The 26,309-nt window shown below is 39.1% G+C and overlaps 1 protein-coding gene across 2 annotated transcripts in view; it reads right to left on the bottom strand.

Annotated features, from left to right (window-relative positions):
* Window positions 1-26,309, bottom strand: part of LOC149246690 (pentatricopeptide repeat-containing protein At4g21880, mitochondrial-like) — a 474,640-nt gene that overhangs the window by 278,736 nt on the left and 169,595 nt on the right. For both annotated transcript variants that reach the window (XM_089457999.1, XM_089457998.1), the window contains exon 7: window positions 23,748-23,843. In XM_089457999.1, the coding sequence (XP_089314125.1) occupies window positions 23,748-23,843 (96 nt within the window). The remainder of the gene's footprint in view (window positions 1-23,747; window positions 23,844-26,309) is intronic.

Below are 26,309 nucleotides of genomic sequence, written 5' to 3' on the forward strand. Positions count from 1 at the left end.
ATTGATCCAAGAGGTGGACCCCTCAAGGATCATGCCCACCTACAGTTCTTTCGAATATACAGTGCTAGATCACCCCACCTCTCCACTGGAGGTATCTAGGCAATCATGGCGAACTCCTCTTCCTCGATCTTTGTGGTAGCAGCGTACGAATCATGTTTCTCGTCCTTGTCCTTCTTCTTGAGAAGAGACTAAGTATCGTAGTGACCAAATTCACCACACCGGAAACATTTGATCTTAAAGACATCTTTCTTCTTCTTTCGCTGCTCCTACTGTCCCTTTGATGCAAGGGCTGCATTCTCTTCCTCCTCCTTGGGCTTTGTCCCACTGTTGTTGTTGCCATCAAGTTTGTACTTGACTAAGTCTCGCCTCATCTCTTCTAATTGAAGAACGGCCCACATCCCTTCCTAATCCGGCAATTTCTCGCTGCCCAAGATACTATGGACATCCGACAAATACTTTCCATTCTTCTGAGATTGAATTCAGGACCAATCTCACCATCTCTATAGGTTGAAGTGTTGATCCTATAGCTGCCAAATGATCTCAGACTTCCTGAATCTTTGATAGGAATGGATCAATGCGTTCCCCTCTCTCCATCCTTGTTGATCTCAGCTTCTCCTCCAAGTACATCTTCCGCTGCTCAGAAGATCCTTTATATAGCGTAGCCAAGGCATCCCACATCTCTTTGGTCATCCCTTTGCCAACAATGTGACATACAACGTGATCCCTCACTCCATCGAGGATCAACTTCTTGGCCTTCACCATCTCAGCCTTGTACTTTTTAAGTGGATCTGCATCGTCGGGTACAATTACCACACTATCGACATACATCTTGAGACAATGCTCATCCAAAAGGCACGAGATCCTAGCCTTGCAGATCACACAGTTGGATGCTCTATCCAACTGAACTTGATCTCTCAGCCCATTAGTTGCCATATATGCCAACAAAATGTCGAATTGCCTCCTCTCTCCTCTACGTTGCTGCTAGGTTGGCCTATGCTCTCCCTGCTGGGGTTAGTAGATCTACTCCTCTCTACTACTATTCAGCAAATGAGAAATCGAATTCCCTGGCTAGGAATTCTCTGAGGAAGAAATTCCCTCAAATGGTTTCTCCTCCCTTCCTCTAACGTTTTTCTGCCCCAACAACTGCTACAGAAAACTGCTCTGTGTTGATTCTGCTGTTGCACTGCTCCCTCTGCCACTGACAAATCTCGATCTAGAAATCTTACCTATCTGTCAACTCACTCAGAGAGAGATCTTCCTTGAGAATCTTGCCCTCCTAGCTTGGACTGCACAGTCCCTATAGGGGACTCAATATGTTGCCTATACAGCACTTTGATCTTCCTCCTCTTCAACATTGGACTCCTCTGATCTGCTCTCTTGCTTCACCTGCGCTCTGATACCATGTGAAAATTCGAGAATCTCCAAATCACTACTGTAGCAAACTGATATTACTTCTCCTACTTGTTAATCCATACAAGTTATTTACTGTGTTCTACTGTAAATATCGAAGTAAATACAACTACAGCCTTCACAACTTTAAATAATATGCGGAAATAAGAATTTGAGCAAGAAGAAAATAACACACACAAGTGACACCGTTGTTTTTGGACAAACATCCCCAAAAAAAACCCAATGAGGGAAAATTGGTGCAACAGCTGAGGGTTTGTATTATTATGCAATAGTTTCTTAATACAATCTTTAGATGCTTTACAGGCTATCCAATACAGAGAATCTGACTAACAGAGAGATGAGTGAGATATACCTCACACTATCACTGGCGATCCAGTATTGATCCAGCGACTGAATAGCTAGCCCCTACCTGCTTCTACGCAATTTCTGTGTAATCACTGCGTTGCTCTGCGTCACAGCTTCTAGGAACTGCATCACCCCTTCAGGCTGATCGATTTGCCTTTGAAACTTCAACTTTTTGCCCTTCCTATCTCACACCCTGACTTCTGGCTCTAGAATTCAATTCTCTAGCAAATTTCGGATCTCCTCTCAGGCTCTGCGCTGCCTCAACGTGGCCTTACGCTACCCAGCGTGGGCTCTGCGCTGCCTCTTCTGGATCTCTCTCTGCCTCCTCTCCAATGTATCCCCGAATCAGGAAGTCTTCCTTCAGAAACTATCCCTGCCCCTCACTGCAAGAAGTCACCTCGATCACTTCTACAGCAACTGTTGCGCTGCTCTCTTCAGAAATCGATCTCTTGATCTCTTACTCAATGTGTCTTCCAAATGCCCATCTAAGTCCTTCTTATAATCTTCTCATTGAGTAATCAACGGCTCAGATTAAATTCTAACCAATGGCTCAGATCATATTGACTCGATCTTCGTTTTCTTCTAGAAGATTCACACCCAGTTTTATTAATACCCTTTAATTATGTTAATTTCCTAAGTTTAGACTTAGGCCTCCATTAAAAATAATTAATTATTTTAATAAAGCTTCCTTCGGGTGGAATTTCCGAAAACAATTTCTAGGTATTCTAGAATACATGTGTCCTAGCCTCCTTGCAAATTTTGAGGCTTAGAGCACATCTGATGCTTACCAGAAATCAACATTAAGATCAGGAAGGGCTTGCGCATTTATATATATCGTTTGGAGGATCAAAGCAGCGCAACATAAGTGGGTAGATGAAAATATATTGGATAGAGGAATTACAGAGGAGCGAGAAACCTAAGGAGTTTAGAGTGAAGCGATGGTGCTTTGAAGAAGCGAGAAGGTGAGAATCTTTAAATTATTCCCAAACTCGGTTGGGAAGCCGAGATCATTGATCAACAGAGTGATCAATGATCTAGTAGCAGTGAAGCATCAGACTGAGCAGCAGAAACACTGAGACGTAGAGGAACCAAGACCAAGAGTTACAAGACAAGTAGAAGGACCGACAAATAGGCACAACACTAGGGTGTTTTTGGGTCTGACAGAAGTTCATCATTTAACTGCGTCAAAATATGTCACCTAACATAGACGGGAGACATATTTAACAGTATCAGGCCAAAAGGTCAGAAGCACGTAAGGTTTTCGAATTATTGTTTTTAAAAACTCGTCGGACACCCGTAGTCCGTCACTAGACATAAGCTGCAGGAAATCGTCAAGTCCGGAAGTTAATTTAATCAAGAGTCTAACATTATCAGGTGGGCCCGACAGGTGCATAGATGGAATAGTCAGAGGATTTTAGTGGCCAACAAGTGAAAAGTAGGCCAACCTAGAAGACAAGAGCGGAGGAGTTCAATATAAGTGGTGGGTGTGTTGTAAGGTGGGCCAGGTTGGAAGCCTGCGAACCCGTAAGTTTTTTGAAATGCGCTATTAAAAAGAGACCTGGGCATCCGAGCTCCACTCTAGTGAGTGTATACATATGTATTGCAGGGAATGGTTTTACAAGTGAGGCTAATGGAGGAGTAACCAGGTGAATCAACCTAGAAGAATTGTAATTGTGCAGAATAATAAAGGACCGAACTAAGCATCGGGAGTTGGTCACAACGTCGATCGTGTATTGTGCCTAAATCTTGGCTCTGGGGGATATTTAAAACAGGGAAAGAGTTGGACGAGTGTAGTAAGTAAAGAAGCATCTTAACCCTAAAGGAAAATCCAAGCCATGGGAGTGGCGCTGGAAAGGGAGCCGATTTACAATTAATATTAGGGCATATGTTTCAAAATGTATTGGGTTGCATAAGGACGAACAATATAGAGGGGCCTATGTTGACGATAGAGGAAAAAGGTGTATGTGTAAACCAATGTTTTAAAACTCGGACTCGTACTCGGAACCGGACGAGCATCAACTCCGACTCGGTATCAACTCGGACTAGTTGATTACAATGACTCGATCTTTGTAAAAATACATTAAATATTTAATTTTAATGAAAAATCATATTTTTAAATATTTGCATTCATGTTTCCAAACTCAAGGCATTAGAATAATAGAGAGAAGACAACACCTGATCAAAGTATGCTCATGAATATATCTATTATATCAAAATGGCACAGAGTGCACTATCCAATACATGTAATGTATAGAGATCAGATTAAAAACACATAACCAATGTTGCTCCAAAAACCAACTCCTCAATGTTGTTCCAAAGATCGCCAAAGAACCTCCTCAGTGTTGCTCCAAAAACCAACTCCAACTGCTCACAAAGTCCTCACAAATGCTCACACAAATGCAATGAGATAGTTGTGAGGAAATATGAGGGGGTTGGATCACCTTTATAGGCATGGGAGAGGCGTAGAGGGTCTAGGAAATAGTTTAAACAAAAATAAAATTGGTTTCAAGTCTGCCCAGCTTACCTTTTTTTCCTACCTTCAAGATCGTCCGATTTAAGTCAAGCTCGGTCGATCCGTTACCGTACCAGCCAAGTCAATGACCAACTCGGCCAAATCGGTAACAAACCAATCGTCGAACCGAATAATTGACATAGTCAATCCAGATAGCGATATGGCTCGGTCAACCAACTCGAGTCCGAGTCAAACCGGCCTAGTTTTAAAACTATGGTGTAAACCCTTTCGGCTCCTCCCACTGTATTATTTATTAAAGGGATTCATATCCCAATAGCGTTGATTACACAGGGTTGACAAAAGCGCCTTCAGAGAGCAACTAGGCACTGTGGACTTTAATGCAAACTCAGATCGAACGTCCATCACATCTGGGGGCCAAATTCTGGTGCTTGAAGGTCGATTTTAGCCCAAGTTTGAAGGTCGAGTCCTCGAGTTTGAATGTCGAATTCAAGTCAAGGTTGAGGGCCAAGCTTTAGTGCATTGAAGGCCAAGTTCAGGCCTGGTTTGAAGGTTCCTTTCTAGTGTGTTGAAGGCTGAATTCAAGTCTAGTTTGTGGCTGAAGTTGCAGTCTTGTTATAAACCAAGTTCAGTTCTGATCTTTGAGGTGGTCGAGCTCTATTGGAGCACTGTTGCACGGATCTTTGGAGGCCAATTCTAGTTGGCTAAGGCAGTGTTAAGGAAGTTGTTAGTTGAAGTAGTTGTGATGTTAAGGAGATGATAGGGCCAAGCACTATTGTAGGCAGAGGTGCAATAAGAACAAGGCTATTGTGGACAATTTTTGTGACAGGTGTGTGGGCTGCATAAAGTGAATGTTTAGTGCAAAAGTTGATAGGCTGCAGGAAACAAACCTTCAAGGTTGATAGGCTTGTTTGGTTCCAAGTGTGTTGAAAATCCCTATTTAGCAAAAAGAAATCTACAGTGTTGAGTACAAGTTTCTAGGTGGGCAGACCTTCTCTTTGAACATATAATAAGCCTAAGCAGTGATAGTTGAACAATGAACAGCAAGAGTTGAGGAAGTTGAAATGCCAGATGGAAAACCTCTTTTTGATCAAATACAGAGAACCGACATGTAGGAGATCAAGCCTAAGCCAAGTCAAGAAGCCTATTTGAAGAGCAGAAATTTAAGGTGTACAGATCAAGTGCTTGTGATCATGCTTGAAGGCACAAACCTAAGGGTTGCATTGTTAGATGACAACTCACTGGAGAATTTGTTGAGGACCGAAAGTTATTGATGACAGATCCAGGGAACAACTTGAAGTCAAGTAGGTGCCTACAGTCTGCTATGTTGGTGCTCAACTGGGGGGGATTGGTGTCTCCAATAGGTTGGTGCCTACATTTGTTGAGTTGGTGTTCAACTAGGGGAATGAATCTCTTGTAGGTTGATAACTACAAGAGTTGTAAGTTGTTGCTTACTTTGTACAGGAAAGTATACAAAATATCTACAAATAAAAATTGTATAAGTGTTTCTTATGTAAGGATTTGTGTTGCATGATTTATGTGCATCAAATAGCTTAAAAGATTAAAATAGTTGAAAATCATGAAATATTGATTCACCCCACCTCTCAATATTTCCAACATAGTTACTTTTCATATTTTATCTAGGTCGCAACACCTAACCAAGGCATTTATGTGGGCTCTGTTACCCCTCTTTCAACAAGGGTACCTATATATTCATTGCAGAATTCTTAACACCATTGTAAGCCCAAGGTCACAAGTCAAAGCCATGTAACAACCATGTGAGCCCTATAGACTGTTGATTTCTCATGATCTTCTAGTTTGAGAATTACTTCCAATGATTTCTTAATTAATTCTTCTTTGTGTCACATTCATCATTAAGCAATTATACAAAGAAAATCTCAATTGTAAAAAAATGATGATAGTAGGATCATGAAGAGAACCAAACATGAGACAAATTTTTATCTTGGGAAAACCCTAACTAGCAAAAAACCCAGCAACCTTTTCTTAGAGAAATTGTCCAATTCAACAAGAGATATAATCTTATTTTTCCAGTCAAACAAGGTCAAACCGACCAGCAAGTAAACTCAAGTTAAACCTATTAAAATTGCCCATAAATCGCCTAAGTCAAACTGCTCAGGGACAAGACGAATTTCGGCCTACTTCTGCTACCCCATAATTTTGGTCTGTTGCCCCGAATATCCACAAAAGATTCGATCTACGACCCACACATGCAAAGTCAACAGAAGTCAAAAACAAAGATGAAATGGGTTTGATCAATGCTGGACAAACTTGGTCAAACTTCGGACCTTTTTCTTCTCTCTCTCCTTTGTATGAATGAACAGAAAATAAAATGCTTTAGTGATCCAAATTGGCTCCAAGTGAAGAAGACGAATGGTAATATATAGTGGATGAATGAGCCCGAAGTGATGTGTCTTTAAGGCTGGCCGACTTGAACTTTTGGAGGAAAAAATTTAATTTTCCCTCTTTTGGAGCCGACTTGAATTCAATTTTATAGTTTCATTTTCTTTTAATTTTGTGGGCTATTACAAATAAGGAATACCAACCGTAGCTACCAAAATTCAACATAGACATCTTAGACCCTATGCCATGTTGAGTCAATCATGTTATGGTCAAACCCTTACTGGTCCCATTGAGTTCACTCCGAGTCCCTTTCATCCTTGACAAGATTGGAGGTCCTTGTGTGAGCTTATATGTTGACGCATGGCTTTGGAGGAGTCTTCCTTATGTAAGGGCGATCACCAATGTAGGGGCCAGTCCAGCCCATGTCAAGTGCACCTATGTCTTTTCACATGGTTATGAGTTTATCAAGTATGTAGGTGACCTTGGCTTTGGTGTTGTATCCCTCAGATGTTTCTCACATATAGAATTCAGCTAATAAGTGATATTTACCCACTTCCCAAGGTAGTTCATGCTTCCCAAGGCAAAGTGATCCTAGAGTCCAAAATTCAATAAGGTCCCAAATTGTAGAGCCTAGTTAGAGGATGACATGCTACGTGGAATTTTTCCATTTCGATTAGGCATTCTCAAATTATTGTTGGTCAAAGAAGGTCAACAAGGGTGAGCAGTTTTCCAGGGGCAGAACAACTAAAGTGTTGCATCATTTTGGACATGCATTATGTCCAAAGTCATATATTCACCAAGAGGAACAAAACCCATGTCTCAAAAATATTCTATCCTCAAGAGCATTTCAGATCCCAAGTTTGATCAAGCTTATGTGGCAACACCTTAGACCTTCGTGGATATTTCAACATATTATGTGGTAGTGGGTGGAAAAAGAGGCAAATAACATGGAATGCTTAGCCAAGTAGGCTAAGGCATAGGAGATCTTAAGGAGGTAGCAAAATTGACTCATTCATGCATGAAAAGTTAAGTCAAATCAAAAGATAGTTATTAAAGGGGTCAAACTAGACGTTAAAGGTTATTATTTCCTAGAAGATGCTTTTGTGGACAAAAAACTTAAAAGTAGTTGTTAAAAGCAATGTTTTAAAACTCCGACTCGGGTTCAGAACAGGCTGAGGGTCGACTCCGACTCTGACTCCATATCAACTCGGCCGGTTTGATTTCAATGACTCGGTCGTTGTAAAAAATATATTAAATATTTATTTTTTATGAAAAAACATAATTTTAAAGATTTTCATTCCTGTTTGCAAACACAAAGCATTAGAATATAGAGAGAAGACAACATATGATCAAAGTAGGCTCATGAATATATCCATTATATCAATATGGCACCCAGTGCACTGTCCAATACATACATGATATAGAGATCAGAACAAAAACACATAACCAAGGAGGCTCTAAATGGCCTCTATAACAAAAGTAAAACATCACTAGTCACTACTAGCTACTGCGAGAGAAGCCAACATCATCTGGCTCAGACTCTGAATTAGAGTTAGACAGGGAAACACATGGCTCTTCCTCCTCATCACCATCTCCAACTGCAACTGTAGAAGTAGTAGCACTAGCATGCGCAACAGCTGCACGCTGAGATAGACGAGTTATGCACTTCTGTCGTCGCTAAGTAGAGGAAGTGCCTACAACTGGAGGACTTGGGTCGAGCCTGGTCCTAGTGGATCTGCATTTAGCTGAACATCTTGGGTCGGGCCTAGTCCTAGTGGATCTGCATTTAACTGAACATGATGTTCAGCTATTGCCTCCATCTGTAAATCTAAATCAATACCAATATCCACATCAGAATCAAACTCTATTGGATGACTCTCCACTACCCAATCTGATGTTGGATCAATATCTTCCAACACAATGGGATCTGTATTAGGTCTTTTGTTCAGCAATTGGTTGCGTCTTAGTTGGAGGTTGTATTGGACATAGACTAGATCCTTTAGCCGTTTTTGTTCCAAACGGTTTCTCTTCTTCATGTGAATCCTCTCGAAGACAAACCAATTGCGCTTACACCCAGTAGCACTGCAAGTTTGACTCAAAATATGGATTGCAAACTTCTGCAATTGAGAACAATGGCTACCAAATGTCTCCCACCATTGTGCTGCAAAAAACATAGTTGTGTAATGAGTTAGCTCAACAAATTATATCCAACTTTCAAATTACAAACAATTTAACAAAATAAGAATTTGAAGATTGAAATTGTTTGTTTACCAGCCTCATCTGCTAGGTTCTTGCCAAAGGTACCTGTGCCTCTGCTGAAACAAGTGATCTGTCGGTGTATCTCCAGCTAGTCACTCTCCTTAGGGACCATGCGATCAATGCAATCAATCAATCCATCTCTAACCTCCCCAGTCAAAGCTTCTACCTCCAGAGCTTTATAATGATACCTTGGGTTCAGAAAATACCCAACTGCGTGTATAGGGCAATGGAGTTGATTGTTCCATCTTTGATCAATGAATTCCCAAATGGGCCCATACTTAGCCACTCTATCATTATATGTTGCCTTTATTTGCCCCATTGCTTAATCCATAGCCTCATAAATGAAGCCCATAGCCAATCTTTCCCCATCCACCAACCGCAACACCTTAACCAGTGGATAAGAAACCTTCACAATCTTTTTTGCCTCTTTCCAAAATATTTCTTCATTAACTTTCTTTCTCACATCATTACCATCATGTTTGTGACACCATTGACATTCATTCCATTCATCACTAGAAAACACCCTTTGCAATTTCTATGTTGGGAAAGCATAGATTGCAATGTCAAAAAATGAGTTGCAAATCTAGTGATGGCAAGCCTAATAATATCCCTGCCCCTTGTGTGTTTCCTCATCAGGTTCAAAATCCACGAGTGGTTGTAGATATATTTTGTTATGCTTTTGGCATGCTCTACAGTGTTCTTGATCCAATCTATTTTACCAATCTCCTCAAGCATGAGGTCTATGCAATGTGCATCACATGGGGTCCAAAAGATGGTTTAGTGTTTTTCCTCTAACATTTTACCAGCAAGAAAATAGTTAGAGGCATTACCTGTGATGATTTGAACAACATTAACCACCCCCACCTCTTCAACAACCTCATCCAAAAGTTGAAACAACAAGTGTGCATCTTTCACCCTATCAAATGCATCAACTGATTTTAGAAGCATGGTTCCCTGTAGGCAAAAGATAAAGAAAGTTTATGATGGTATAGTTCTTTTGATCAATCCATCCATCTAACATGATGGCACATCTAGTTTTTTACCATGAGCTTTTGAAATCTTTCAAATATTCATCAATGGACAAAACCTCTTTTTGCAAAAGAGATCCCCTTAACTCATCCATAGTAGGGCCTTTGAAGCCCTTTCCAGCAGCAAATATGGCATCAAACATAGGTTCATAATATGGTGAACAAGAAGCATTGAAGGGGATATCAGCATCATACCACCATCCAGCTATGTAATCACAAGCAGTTTCTCTCAATTCTTTCTTCCAATGGTCATCTAAAGTGGGCTGCATTTGACCTCGATTAGCTTGAGGACCATGTGCACTATCAGAGGGAGAGGAGGGTGTGAAAAACTTTTGATATCACCCTTCTTTTTCATTTTACCCTTATGCTTTTCTTGAATAGACTCCAAAGAGGGAGGAACATAGCGCAAGGGGTTGGATGCATCAGTGCAAGGGATAGATGAAGAGCCCTCATAATCGAAATTGGGGTTAGTAGCCATCATGTGTGTTTTACTCCTCTTCCTCCCAATTTCAGCATCTATTTCTTTTTGCCTAGCTTTTTCTCCCTCAAACTTCTCAAATTTTTCTATCAACTCCTTCCTAATATCCCTAATTTGTTATGCTGGTACTGCACATGGAGCAATTTGGCCACTAATCCCATCCAAGTGTTGTTTCAAGTTTTCAACCTATGAATGTCCCCTCCACCTCCCTTATTTTTTCTATGACAAAATTTGCAATGCATTTGATTATCAATCATCTCAGCATATGCCCAAATAGCATCTTTCATTCTAGGAGCCATTTTCTGATATTTTTACTTGGAAATGAAAGGAAACAAATGTGATTAAAAAAAAAAAAAAACAAAAACAACAACAACAACAACAACAACTCTTCAATGTTCATTTCTTTTACAAAAATTACACTTTTCAATTTCCAGATTTGGAAAAAATAAAAAAACACAAGCAAAGGCAGATTTTAGAAGTGAAAAAAAAATTATCTCTAGGCTCTAGCATCCTCAATATTGCTCCAACAAACTAACTCCTCAATGTTGCTCCAATGGCTGCCCAAGAAGCTCCTCACTGTTGCTCCAATGATTGCCCAAGACTCGTCACTGCTGCTCCAAAAACCAACTCCACAACTCTTCAAAACTCCTCACAAATTCTCACACAAATGCAATGAGATAGTTGTGACGAAATTTGAGGGGGTTGCGTAGCTTTTATAGGCTTGGGAGAAGTTAGATGGGCAAACTGAAAACCTAAAACCAAAAAATAAGTGAGTTTGGGGTCCACATTGTTGAAGAAAATGTAACTAGATTTGGTTTTCATTATGACTTGTAAATATTATGTAAAGAAAAGAAACAATTATTATTATTTCTTGCATCATGGGTTTCATGAGCAAGATATGTTTACCATAGGTCAAAGACATTTTCTTGATGTCTTTAGGATTTGGTGTCTTAACATAAGCATTGTCAAAGTCATGTTGTCAAAAGATCTATGCTCCAAACAAGTGTCACTATCCCTTGCAAGTCGGCTTCATAAAGACAGTGATCTCCTTGATATGTCAGCCCAGCTTATGGTTCACATCTCGGCCTAATGTATGACGCTGACCCATATATATAACACATGAAGTGGAATTACAAAGATAGAACTTCGGATCAATCTCTAAAGAAGCAGCAAAGAAGAAATACAGTGACATACCATCCTCTCGATGAAGCTTAGATAATAGTCTTCCTCTCGGTGAAGCTCGGATACTAATCTAACTCTCGATGAAACTCAGAACGCAGTCTCGGTGAAGTTTGTCTCTCAGAGAAGCCCGGAACATAAGCTATTTCATGGTGAAGACTGTCTCTCGCTCTGTCTCTCGGTGAAGCTTGGATGTTCTATCCTCTCTTGCATAAGACAGCCCCATCACTGCCAGTATAGCGAAGTACTCAATACACTGTGTAAAACAATATGTCATTCAAGCTCAAGTGAAGATCTGGGTTAGCCAAGGAGTATTGAACTGTGGGAAGAAGGCGAAGTTATAAGGAGGCCGAAAAAGTAAGGAGTGCAGTGTTATAAAGACCAGTGACTGTGAAACGAAGACCAAATAGTGCAAGGGATAGTGACAAGCAAATTGGAGGTAATCTTTAGTCAAAGTTTTGTCAAGGGTCTTGGTATTCATTCACTAAACATCTATAAGAAGAGATTCAAGGGTTTTACTCTCAAGAGGAGAGGTTTTGCCCTAGCTTGGAGCGAACATACTGTGTACTTGTTCTACTGTTGATTTTCTTTTGATAACTGTTTGAAGAATACACTAACATAACGAAGAAAAAGAGAAAGACATCATAAACATTATCAATAAGTTCAAGAAGAATCACTAAACCATGAATAGCCCTAGATTCTTCAACATGCATTCCCTCCAAATTGCGCCGCTAACCGAGTTTGACTGGCTCAGTCGGTTTAAGTCAGACTCGGCCGAGCAAACTGGTTTGTTACCGAACTGGTCGAGTCGGTGACTGACTCGGCCAGTTTGGTAACAGACCGGCCAATGAACCGGTTTTTGTACCGAGCCAGCCCGAGCAAGGGTCCGGCGCAGTCGGCTCGACCGAATCCGATTCGGTCTTGCCGAATTTTAAAACACTGGTTAAAAGTCAGGTTACTAGTCATATCTTGTGGACCAAATTACCAAGGATGATCACTCTCTTTCGCAAGACAAATTGAGTTGTGCATGAGGAATGTTGAAGGCCTATCGGTGGACGTTGGAGGAGAAATGAGCACTAACCATCGAAATTTTGACTTCCGAACCTTTGCTTTGTGGATGTCGAACTCTTTGGGAGTGTGGAAGGCAATTTCACCCACTTGGTGGGCAATGCTTTTAGTGTAATAAAACATTATTTGTCTCATGAATCGACTTAGTCTTTAAATTCATTGTGCATGACAAGTCAAATATTATTATTTTAATGGAGGGAACTAGTCATTAGCAATGAAACTTATCAAATGTTAGCTCCTCACATTAGACATTGTTTACTATGAGATCCTTTTATGTTATGCAATAAGAAACCATTTTGCAAAATACTCTCCCTCTTGTGTATTAGATTGATTCTTCTATGCTTTTTTTTCTTAGATTTGGCCTAAGCAACTAGATTCGCTCAAAACACCGCTTGTGTCCTAAATCCCACGAATCAGACACGATTTGATGGGACATGCGTCCTCTGATCATGTCCCAGCGTGTTCAACTTGTGGGATTTGATGGGACATGTGTCCCTCAATCATGTCCCAATTTCAGGACACAAATCCTGATTTTGGGACAAGAACCCCCTAGAAAAGCATGTCGCGCGGCCCATAAAGCCCACTTTTGGCTCATTTCTCCCTCATTGTTTTGTGTCTCTCTTGTTATGGGTGTGTGGAAGCGACTAGAAAAGTGTTTGGGAGCATTTTGGAGGTGATTCAAGCAACAGGTAAGTGTATTTTGCTTCTTCCTTTTTTGCATTTTTATTACAGCAGTTTGCATGTGCATTTTTTCTTTATTTTTTTGCAGCATTCATGGCTCAATCAAGGGAAACAAGGAAGGGGCAAAGGAAGGGGAAGAATGTCTCCATTGGTGATGCCCCTCCTATTCCAATTTCATCATTGTCTGTAAGTATTCTCTCTATTGGAAGTGGGGCTACAACAGCAGCTCCAAATGTTGGGGGAAGAATTAATTTAGAAAGACAGCAAACTCAAGAAAACAAATATCCGTTGTGGAAGTATGTCACAAGAGAGCAAGGGCCAGGCAACAAGTTGAAGGGAGGAGGCAATGTTACTTGGAAATGCAACTATTGCAACAATCATTTCATGAGCACTTATTACCGTGTGAAAGCTCATTTGTTGGCCTTACCAAGTTGTGGAATTGCAGCATGTACACAGGTGTCTTTAGCTAGGAGGAAAGAAATGGAAAACGAGTCCAACGGTGGTTGCATCATCTAAGAAAAACAAGAATGATGATCCCCTTCCATTCTTGAGGAAAAGAAACAACAAATTTCCATTTGAGTTTTGGTGGGAGTGTTGGTCAAGTAGCAAAAAAGAAAGGCAATGGCACTTGGTCCAATGGACAAGATTTTTCAGAAAGAGAAACGGGAAGAGCTTGATCTCACCATTGCTTTCCTTTTCTATCAAAACTTCATATCCTTTAATGTTGCACGCTCACCTTCACTTATTAAGATGTGTCGAGCTCTAAGTCAAGGGCTCCATCAAGGTTTGTGCATCCTAGGTCAAAGAAGCTTAAAACCACATTGTTGACTAAGGCAAAGAAAGAGGTGGACAAAATGCTTGAGCCTATTAAATCAACATGGCCAACATCTAGGATTAGTATTGTTTCTGTTGGATGGACAGATCTAACACGCCACCTTGATCTGAATTGGATCATTATATTGTTTGTCATCCATCTTGATGCATTTGGAGTGGGAAAAGTGGAGGAATCAGCTCATGGGACCGTTTTTACTGACGAGACCCAGTTTGGCGAAACGTGGTTTGAAACCTTCCTGGAGCGTTTTGAGGCATCAAACGACGTTTTTGGGGGGTAAAAATTTTCCGCTTTAACGCGGCAACTTTTCATGCTATTCTACACATAGAGACCTTTCCAACGGCGCAAACTCAAAACAACATCCAATATCATGGATTGTTAATGGAAAATGCTCAACATGTTAAACCATCTGCAAATATACTTGAGTGTAAATGTGAGATATGAGTGACAGAGGTGACAAAGATAAATTTTGTGTTTATATAAATTGTAAATATGTCATGAATAACAGAAATATTGAATTGTATTTTAGATCACAATTATATATATACCAACAATATTTCTAAACTGTCATGATCCAAAGCGTATTTATTACCACATGAATCAAACAATTTACTGCCACCGAAAAGTATGATATCAAAGAATAAAGTTAATATATGGATGCTTTAAGTATCATTCCAAAGTTATGATATGTGGAATTCAAACAAATTATTCAAGGAAGTGTCAATATAATGCCAAAATTTATCAATGGAAATTTAACTATTACTTACCTATACTCTAGAATTTAATAGCGTACCTATAAAACATTGCGCAGAACCCACTAAGAATTTAACATTGCCATTAATTGCATAGCAATAGTAGTGCAAAAGGCTTGAATATTACATTGTATAAAGTCCCACACCAGATTTGCAATAATTTTCACAATTACAATCTAGACATTTTTAACCAGCTCTTACAGAAAAAATGACATTGCCAATGAATTTCTGCTAATTATTAATTTAAAGACATTTTGTCAAACATATCGCATACAATTTAACATGAAACCCTCGTTTGACAGTAAGCACAAACAACAAAATCGGCCTTATTATATTAACTAAGAATATGAATCAATGTTACCAAACTCTGAATTGGCAATAAGCCAGTGAGACAACAGAGCGAAGAGTTTTAATCGGATAATGAAAAATCGGGAAAAAATCATTGAATTCAATAAATAAAGATATACACATATATTGAATTAAAAGAAACATTTTGCATTGAAATTTGATATTCAATGAAACCATGTCCAAACAATGCATAATATCAGCAGATGTCCAAAATATCTTGAATGAATAAGTATCTCATATATGTTATGAGTCCAAATATGATCCAAAGTACTAAGTCTTGACTCCTAGTGACTACAGAGAACCAGAAGCATCTGCTTCCAAAAGTTTATAAAATACTGCGTATAATCAGTAAAAAAGCAATAACTGAAATCTCTTGATTGTTGTTGAAATGTACGATAATGGTTTGCTACTGAAATATTTGACAGAGCACATGTTGAGGCTACACAGAAGGACACTGCATAATACGCCTCTATTACACTACGTCTCTATTATGTGGAGTAAACTAAAACGGAAACCATGCCTCTATTACCTTCTCAATGTATGAGTTGCAGACCTTAACGGTGAGAAGTCAATTACTGACCGATGTTTAATTTTTAACCTAACTAAACCACGCAGCAAAAAATGCAAGAACCCTAAAAGTTAAAATTCGTGCTCTCCGAGTTGAGGGTTGAAAATCTCCTCAGTTGCCTAAATTGTGATTAATCGGTGAGTCGCAAGTCAAATTTGCGTTGACCACAAGTCAAACTCAATCAAAGTGAGTTTGACTCACCCAGAGTTGCATTGGATCATTTGAGGGAAGAGCGGAGTTTGACTCGCGAGTGATCAGAGATTCATGTTTCACTGATCTGAATATACATGATACCCTACTAAGACACCACCAAGATGGCACAAATCGTTGAAGATATAAATGGTTGGAAATGACCTCTTCAATTAATTCGTTGATGCCTAATGAGAAATCTGAATGGCTCCTCCTTCAAGACTAGCTAGGGTGGAGTCTTTCACCACCAAAGACTAGTTATTTTAATCAACTAGGTGGGTAATTGCTCCACCGAAGAAAATCATGCTCGGGGTTATAAACCCTCAAGCATGCTCCAAGAGCCATAGCAAATATTCCATCAGATATCTAGACAAGCCTAAAGAATGATATTGAGCTCCCTTTTATAAGTTTTGGCCATCCCAACACCATGGGTAAGTATTCCATGGATATCAATACCATGGGTAACTATTCCATGGGTGTCAATTGTTAAGAAATCTAGGTTATTAGAATTAGTTGATTTCTCTTCTTTGGTGAGTGCTTGTGAATTCTTTTTACTTGATTAGATTAGGATCTTCTTTATGTTAGAATCTTAGTGTTCTTCTTCATCAAACAGTAACCAATGCATTAACATAAATAGACAAGAGACACAACATGTAGGCTATCATCCAGGGCCAAAACCTCTCACTCTTTGAGAGGATAACTTGCACAAATTCTTCTTATAGAGATTCCAATTGACGAATACCAAGACCAAGACCCCTGACCTATTAGCCACTCCATGATTAAGACACGAGTCCTCTTCTGCTTCTGTCTTCTAGATTCCTCTTCCGCTGCTGAGACTACATCACTAGAGACCTTCACTGTGATAGCAATGAGAGAGCTCTGAAATCCAAACTGTAATTAAAGACTTTATCATTGTATTGTAATCATGTCCAAACTATTGGATCCTTCTCCCTCTGGCAGCACCAAGGCTTCTTTATCTAAACAAAACTTGAACCAAAGCATAGTCATCTTATCTTATGAATAGTGGACTCTCCTTAACATCGAAACAGTGTTATTGCATTCTCCTATATGAACTTGTCTTCTGCACTAGGCCACCTAAATAAAGGTATCTGAATTATTCACTGTCTTTGTCTTCCAAAATCATAGTGAGAGACCACCGAAATTCTGACTATAGTTTCTCCTTAGATAGACTAAAACTTCTTCTTCGTTGTTACTGTGATCTCTAGATAAGAGGGATCTGAATTCCCTTACAGAACTGTAGCATGCATCCTTGTCTTTGTTGAAACAGAGGTAAACAGGGTCATCTCTTCTACTCCTGAAAATTCAGAGATACGCGAAGAGCCTAGCCTCTTATATATAGTGGTTCGTCCATGTACTCAAGTCGACATGACCATTTGAATTAGTCTAGCACTTTCGGTGAGCCGACATAAGTTATTAATTCATATTGCAGGCCAACATCAAATCAAGAGAACTGTGCTTGTATTTTGGAGGGCTTTCTAGACACTTTATAGACTCATATACATTTTACATATTCTCAAGAAGAGCCCTTCATACATTACATTAATTCTTTGACCTTAATGACAAATCCTAAGGCTCTCAATGGGAGCCACCTAAAATAAAATCACTTGCTCATGAAACCCATGAAGCAAGGCTTACAAAAATAAATTTATTTCCTTTATTACATCAATTACAAAAGTCACAATTACATGTCATTATAAAGACAAAACCTAGGTACACTTTTCAACACTCCCTCTTAACTAGGGAGGTATTCATAATGGTACTTGGTCATTCTCAATCTAAAGAATTTCTCATAAGAAGAATTCGGATTTGTAACTCATTTGTATAGCATCATATCAACCAGCATTGTTATATAGCAAGGCCTTGACTAATAGCTCTATCTCTCCATAAGATCAGAGCACAATGCTGGCGAGACCAATGATTTATAGACATACTCATCATTGTCTCTCTAGGAACATACCCCACCCGGGTTCACTCAGGATATGCTCCATAAGAACTATTCTTTTCTTGGACTCCCCAATCCCACAAATAATATCGGTCCTCCACGACTACTCTTACTGTTGGATGCCCTATCTCATCCTCAAAGAGCATCGGATGCCAAATGATTACACAATCCTCCATTTTGTCTTCCCAGGTGAAGAATAGAACGACATGTCTATCTCTCCTTTTCAAACTAGGAGGACATATTCCATTAAAGGAATGTACTCATTCCTATCACAAAGGAATGTACCTAAGCTCCCTGCTTAGGAATTTTCCAAGTTTCTTCCAAGTAAGAAACTTCTTTTCGAGCTCCCTCTTAATCAGGGACCTATCGCAACTCCTCATGTGGATATCCTAAAACAACCAGCTACTTAAAGAGCTCCTTCCTTTGATGTCATGAATTTCTTCTTCGTCAAGGAGTCTTCATCTTTGGGAACTTCTACATAGGGCACAGATCATCCATCACTTTTATCCATGAGTTAGTCATGTTCTTAACTCATTAGAAAGTGATCCATCAGATTCTCCATTTGGCTTTGCTTCATGCCATATTTTTCGGAAAGACATTACATGCTTCTATATGGTTTGCATGGAATTCATTCACAGATCTTCCCTTGACAGTCCTACATAAGCCCAACCAGATGTTAGTTCAAAAACAATTAATGAACACTTCAAATCAAAATTACCTTGTGATGATCTTTCACCATGACATCTTCCTATAAGTATCAGCATCCTGCATGCAGATTGACACATCTCCCACAGATATTCAGTGTCAAGGGTCTCTATCTTTTTTCAACTTCCATTAGAGTCTTCACATCTTTCCGGGAGATATTCTAGTCACATCTTCTTAGACTTTGGATGTTGAATGCCTTCTACCATCATTCCATATAATCACAATCTCTTCCTGTCTCTTCACACACTTCATTCTCAGGAGCTTCCAATCAAAGTTCCTCAATCATAGTCAACCACCTCATACTTCATATGAGGACATATTATGTTGATTTCATCTAGTGTAACTCATGCCTTTCGACATTCTTTCATAGGAGGAGATTCCTTTCCTTTGATCATGCTTCAGAATAGAAGTAGTGATTGTTGTTACCTGCAACCATACGACATGACTTTATAATATTAAATACAAGCATACATACCTTATTTACCTTTAGGTCATCTAGGTTTCTTTCAGTAGCTTCCTTGATTGAAAAGATCTTCAACCCCTTGATTTGCTTCATCTCTCATGTCATCATACCATCATCCCATGAACTCCACAAATTGGAGTTTCTGATGAAACACTTGCTTTCTCTCTAGATCGGTGAATCCTCCAATGAGGATTCCATCTCACATATCCTTATTTAGCAGATGTTTCCCTTTTAAACAGATGTATGATGAGACTTGTCCTAGATGACTTCTTCCTTTGATTTTTCAATGAGGTCACCAAGAGTTATATCCTTCAAAGTTGACTATGGTGATGTCACGTGCTCTTGTTTCTAAAGCTTGCATGATGCCACGATGCATCTCATTATTTATTATAGCCATATCCTATAAGGTTTAGGAGCTATGACAAGAACTTTTGTGAGGAAGACTATCTCAGTCGAGATCTCTTACTTCCTCTTTTATTGGACTTCCTTTCTTCAGATTCCTCCACTTCTTCGGTGATATGGGCTTCCTTTCTTTCTTTTGATATTGTCCTTTTAGGACAATCTATCCTGTAAAGTCCATAGTCTTTACTTCCATAGCATTGAATCTCAACTATGCTCTTCTTTCTTTTCTGAGGACCAGAATTTTCCAAACTTCCTTTCCTTCCAGCAAATGTTTGAGTCCTTTAACCTTCAACACTTTTGCCCTCAACTTGTCTTCTTCTATCTTGCATAGAAACCACAAGTTGTCGAATGAGGTAACTTTCTTATCCCCATGGATATTTGTTACCTTGATCATCAGTTAGTGCATTTTAGATCAATGGTGATTATCTTCTTATCATCTCTCCCAAATCTCGTAGATGAGATCTTATGAAGATATCCCTTCATCCTTTGATACCTTTAATTTTTGTGTAGATCAAATCTAAGTCTTGTGACCTTCTTTACTGCATCTTCAGAGAATATTCTTACGAGCCTATCATATACATCTCTTTGATGTCTTCAATATTGCTATATGAGCGGACCTTTCATAAGAACCCCTTTCCATGAATTCAGAGGGGACCTTTTCATTGATATGTTCAATGACTTCACTTTCTTCAAGGACTATATATATCCTCCTTTTCCATGCAAGGAATTTCGATGACCTATCCAACTTATAGATCTCCTTGCAAACATGAAGTCATTTTACCAAATTGATTAAAGAATGAAAGATACTTACTTGACAAGTGAAGATGAAATCTTCTTACTTCGATGATGGTTGAAGAAGATGTAATTGATGCTTCCTTGGATGATCTTTTTCAAGGGCATGAAGAGGATCCTTGCTTGCCTTATAACCTTGAAAATTATGACAATGCCTTCTCGCCTTCAATATACTTCGACTTCTCATGTAGTGTAGATCAGAAATGCTTCTAGGATTTCGACTTTCTCCAAGATGATGTGATCTTCATCTTTAAAGCCCTTCGAGTTATCTTGCCTTGTAGATAACTCGATGATGACTAGTGGATCCAAAAGAACCTTTACTATTGTAGACCGCTTCTTCGATCTGGGGTTTTATTCTTCAAAGTAGATCTTGATCTTTTGCTTTGATAGCCTTCGACTTGATTAGATGACTTGCTTGAAACTCAATCCTTGAGTGTCTCTTTGATTAGATGCCCTTCCTTTGACTTCAGCACCTTAGCTCTGATACCATGTTGAGAAATCTAGGGTATTAGAATTAGTTGATTTCTCTTCTTTGGTGACTGCTTGTGAATGCTTTTTACTTGATTAGATTAGGACCTTCTTTACGTTAGGATCTTAGTGTTCTTGTTCATCAAACAGTAACCAATGCATGAACATAAATAGACAAGAGACACAGCATGTAGGCTATGAGCCAGGGCCAAAACCTCTCTCCTTGAGAGGAAAACCCGCACAAATTCTTCTTATAGAGATTCCAATTGACAAATACCAAGACCAAGACCCCTGACCTATTAGCCACTCCATGATCAAGACACGAGTCCTCTTCTGCTTCTGTCTTCTAGATTCCTCTTCCACTACTAAGACTACATCACTAGAGACCTTCGCTGTGATAGCAATGAGAGAGCTCTGAAATCCAACACTGTAATTAAAGACTTTATCACTGTACTGTAATCATGTCCAAACTACTGGATCCTTCTCCCTGTGGCAGCACCGAGGCTTCTTTATCTAAACAGAACTTGAACCGAAACATAGTCTTCTTATCTTACGAACAGTGGACTCTCCTTAACACCAAAACAGTGTTACTGCATTCTCCTATATGAAATTGTCTTCTGCACTAGGCCGCCTGAATGGAGGTATCTGAATTATTCACTGTCTTTATCTTCTGAAATCATAGTGAGAGACCACCGAAATTCTGACTGTAGTTTCTCCTCAGATAGACCGAAACTTCTTCTTCATTGTTACTGTGATCTCTAGATAAGAGCGATCTGAATTCCCTTACAGGACTGTAGCATGCATCCTTGTAGTCTTCGCTGAAACAGAGGTAAACTGAGTCTCCTTTTCTATCCTGAAAATTCAGAGATATGCGAAGATCTGTTCTCTACTTATGCGAAGAGCCTAGCCTCTTATATATAGTGGTTCGTCCATGTACTCAAGCCGACATGACAATTCAAATCGGTGTGACACTTTGGGTGAGCCGACATAAGTTATTAATTCAAATTTCATATAGCTTGTCTTTTGGAGGGCTTTCTAGACACTTGATAGACTCATATATATTTTACATATGCTCAAGAAGAGCCCTTCATACATGACATTAATTCTTTGACCATAATGACAAATCCTAAGGATCTCAATGGGAGCCACCTAAAATAAAATCACTTGCTCATCAAACCCATGAAGCAAAGATTATAAAAATAATTTTATTTCCTTTATTACATCAATTACAAAAGTCACAATTACATGTCATTATGAAGACTGAACCTAGTTACACTTTTCAACATCAATACAATGGGTACCAATACCATGGGCAAGTAATCCATGGGCACCAATACCATGGGCAAGTAAATACATAATAATGTGACTTTATAAAGTTCCCCCCTGTTCTCCTGACCACATTTTAATCTAATTAAATCAACCATTTAAAAAAAATTGTGTTTCGAATGTCCTTGGTATCATTGTACGGAACTGGACAGTTCAGTCATGAACCGGCCAGTTCTGTAATTATGGTTCCAGACCTCGAACTGGTCGGTTCCACTAGTTGCAGACCAGTTCTGATAACAATGCCCCAAACTGAACCCTGAAGATGTTTGTTCATTTTAAGAAGATCTTCTTCTCATACACAGGCTCTAAAATTTTCCAATGGCAGCAATGTTGGCAGGTAGTAAGGCTTTATTGTGGGCCAAGGTCCTCCACTCTATCCATCTCCTGCTCTCTAAGTCCCATCGGTCTGCCTGTCAGAAAATTCCAATTTTATTCGGTCTTTTGCAACTGACATCAAACTAGTTATGCTATACAATGGTCTTGAAACTTTTAACACCAGAATGGGCCCAAAATGCACAGAAACAAGCCCGAAACACAATGGAAATTGCCCAAAATGTCTCAGGTGCATTTCATGCAATATTGGTTAAACTATGACATTCGATAATAGTTCTGTTAAGTTGCCTATATTTATGGAAGAAACAAATGATTTGGATGTTCAGCAACAAAGAAAATATAATATGACGATCCAGTAAATTACATTTTGCATTAGTGATTTAAGAATAAAGGGAAAAAACTGATGAAAAAGTAAATTCACGTGAAAGCCGTCTCTGGTAGACTATAGCTTCAAATTTCAAACATGATAAATCACACCAGAAGCAATAAATAAAAGGCAAGCATGCATTCCAAAAGTAAATGAACAATGTTGCAAATAAGAAAATGTGTATCATTACATCACATGGTCCAGGTCAGATAGTTTAGCTAATTTGAGCAATATAGGGTAAAACTAAATTAGGATAAGTAATCACTGCACAAACTCCTGGTACTAAGAAATACCCATCACATACTCTACCCTAACTCCAATTTTTAAATATGTCCTTGGGAAAGATATTGTTGAAGTTTTCTATTAAAATTCATTTATATGTGTCTTGGCACATGAAATAGATAGATAGAATTAAATATCTCCCATATATATAAGTAGATGTAATAAGAAATGAAGGCATGTCAATCTAGAAAAATAAAATGGAACAACCTGTGACAACAACGGCAGTTCACTATGTAAACCAAGTTGCACAGCTTACGGTCCACTGTACTTCAAAGCCCTACCTGGCATGAGGCTTTAACTACCATTCATACACTTCCCTTGCTGCACCAATCTAGAAGAGTAAAATGTCATTGACAAAAGTTACAAGTTTGTAACATACAAAATCCATCAATTCACACTCAATGAGACCCATTAAACAGAACACAAAAGAAACCAGTCATACAATTAGCATATCAATCATGCTTTTAACACAGAAAGACAGGAGAGCAGTAGTTATTTCCTTGTCATATCTGAAACATTTTGGAATGGCTTTCAACAAAGCGGCTCATACAAAGGGTTTATAAAAGAATCATAAAGTCATAGTTGCATCATTTCTTCCTTTGCCAAGGTAAACATAAGCAGCAACTTCCTTCTAGTAGAAGACAGGATATGCATATATGTGTCAGGAACAGAACTTACATTCTTCATCTTCACAACAGAATTGATCATGTATTTGAAAGTCTCCCCAGTTGGCTTGACATCATAGTTGCGCATCACTTTGTAGATTGGGAGCACCTTAATTCCCATGGTAGGAAAGATATTAGTGTCAGCAAAAATATCTGTAAAACCTCAACTATACTCAGAAACAAGGGAGAACACTCAATAACAACTAGTTATAAAGTAATTAGAGTATATATAAACTAATCGATGCCTTCAAATAAGGAATCCCACTTCCTACATCCATCTACAGCTAAGGATCAAAATGGACATGTACTGGCTTTTTGGTTGGGAACTAATTTGAGACCTCACACAAAAAGCACATTACTCTTGGACTAATGAAAATTAAATTCAAAATTTTTCAAGGTCTACCAATGTTGCACGAAGCGGGAGCGAAGCGGAAGCGCGAAGCGGAAGCGCGGAGCGCGGAAGCGTCATTTTCCAAAAATCTAGGGAGCGAAGCGTCCGCGGAAGCGTCTGCTATATATATATATTTTTTTATATTTTTTTGCATTTATACTCAAAACAAACATCCCAAATACCAAATTAATTGTAGAAGACATGAAAACATGCATATTTTTGCATAAATCAAGATAGATATGGCATCCATGATTCCATTGTAGTTACTAGTATGTACAACAATCATCTATATTCTAGCTATTACAAACATACATCAAATTTTGAAGCATATTATAAAACATAAAACATTTAAGCATATTATAAAACATAAAACATAGAGCATATTATGATTTATCTAGCAAGTGAGCAACTGTCAACATTTGTCATGTCCAAAATTCAAATAATAATGTTTACAAAATATGTCACTTGGTCACCGCCAAGCCAAAAAGGTTCAAAATTCAAATTCACAAGTCTACAAGTCTAATGAGTAATCTATGACAAAAAGAAGTAGATTGTGAATATATCTACTAATCTCTCCTCCTTCCACCACGAATAGAACGTGATGGCGGGCCTCCACGTGGTGGCAATGAAGAAGATGGTCCCTGTGTAAGTCGTGGCACTGGAACTGATGAAGAAGAACCTCCTCTAGTAGAAACCAAGGGACCAGATGGGGGTGGGGGTGGTGGCATATCAACACCCGTGTCATCATCCTAGAATCGCTCAAAAAATTCATGCAAACAAAAAACACTAGTTAACAAAAAAATTAAAAACATGAATTCTTTATAAGGGAAAATTGGAAAATTCATACCACAATGGACATACCTGGATAAGAGAATCCTCTAATTGCTCTAGTCGCAACACTCCATCCTCCAAATTGGGCTCCTCTGGATTCTTGTCCCAAGTCAACAAGTCTTTATTAGACTTTGCATCTTCACAGTAATGGGACAACAATCGCAAGTTGTAATGAACATAAACCAAGCTCTCTGCCCGGTCTAAATTCAACCTGTTCCTTTTAACACTGTGGATGAAAGAATAAGAGCTCCAACACCTCTCTGCAGAAGAAGTGTTTACCACCTGTGATAGCACCCGCAATGCCAAACTTTGTAGAAGTGGAGTAGGCCCTCCATGCATGTTCCACCACTCAAGAGCAGAAAAATTCTCTCGATCTTGAATTGCATGCATGCTCGAAAATGGACCAGTGCTGCTCGTATAGTTGCTCACGTGTCTCCGTACCAATGCAGCCTCCTCCTCATCAGGGATTAATCTACTCAATGCAGCCATATATTTTTCGTGAACCTCTTTATCTTGGTGTGGTCTTCTCCTGACTCCCCCCCCAGGTGCTGGTTTTGAAAGCCATGATGGATGATAGTATTTAGGTGTCAAAACATATGCTAATGCATGCAATGGAACATTTAGGCTATCCCATCGTTTTACCACCTCTTCACGAATATATTTGTACAAGGTGGTATCTCTAGGCTCAACAATGTCTTTAATCTGCCCCAACATGCTATCCATTTGCTCATACACCTCCCCAATTACTGGTCGATCTGAATCTGCAAACTTGATCATGTAATAAATTGGTTTGGTGAATTGCAAAACATATTTAACCTGTGACCAAAAGTAACTGTCAAGAACAATGTCCTTGACTTCATTAGCACCATCTGTGTCATTGTTAATTTCATCCCATGTTTCAGCACACACCAGATTAGTTAAAGCTTGTCTCACCCTCACTAGCCGCCTAAAGGTGAGGTAATAACTAGCAAATCTTGTCTTTGCAATTTTAAGCAATTGCAACTTGGAGTAAGTGCCATAGAAGTAGTTTACCCTTGTATGCCCTGTGATGAATTTAATGAGCTGCTTCCCTTTCCTGTAAACCTCAGCAATCCACCCACAATCTTTGTGTTTCACAATATCATGCATCAAAAGGTTCAATGTGTGAACCAGGCACCCAGACCAAAAGATGTGTGGATGAGTACGCTCAATAATTTTTCCTGCTAACTTACAATTTGCTGCATTATCTGTGATCACTTGAATCACATTATTCGGACCAACATCTTTGATTGATTTCAATAGGAGATCTGCAATGTTTTGTGCAGTTGCACTGATGGAGGAGGAGTCATGAGATGCAATAAATACTGCACCACT

This window comes from Pinus tabuliformis, chromosome 7 (assembly GCF_031772625.1).
Source record: "Pinus tabuliformis cultivar Carrire ecotype Pingquan chromosome 7, CPIR1, whole genome shotgun sequence".
Classification (NCBI taxonomy): domain Eukaryota; kingdom Viridiplantae; phylum Streptophyta; class Pinopsida; order Pinales; family Pinaceae; genus Pinus; species Pinus tabuliformis.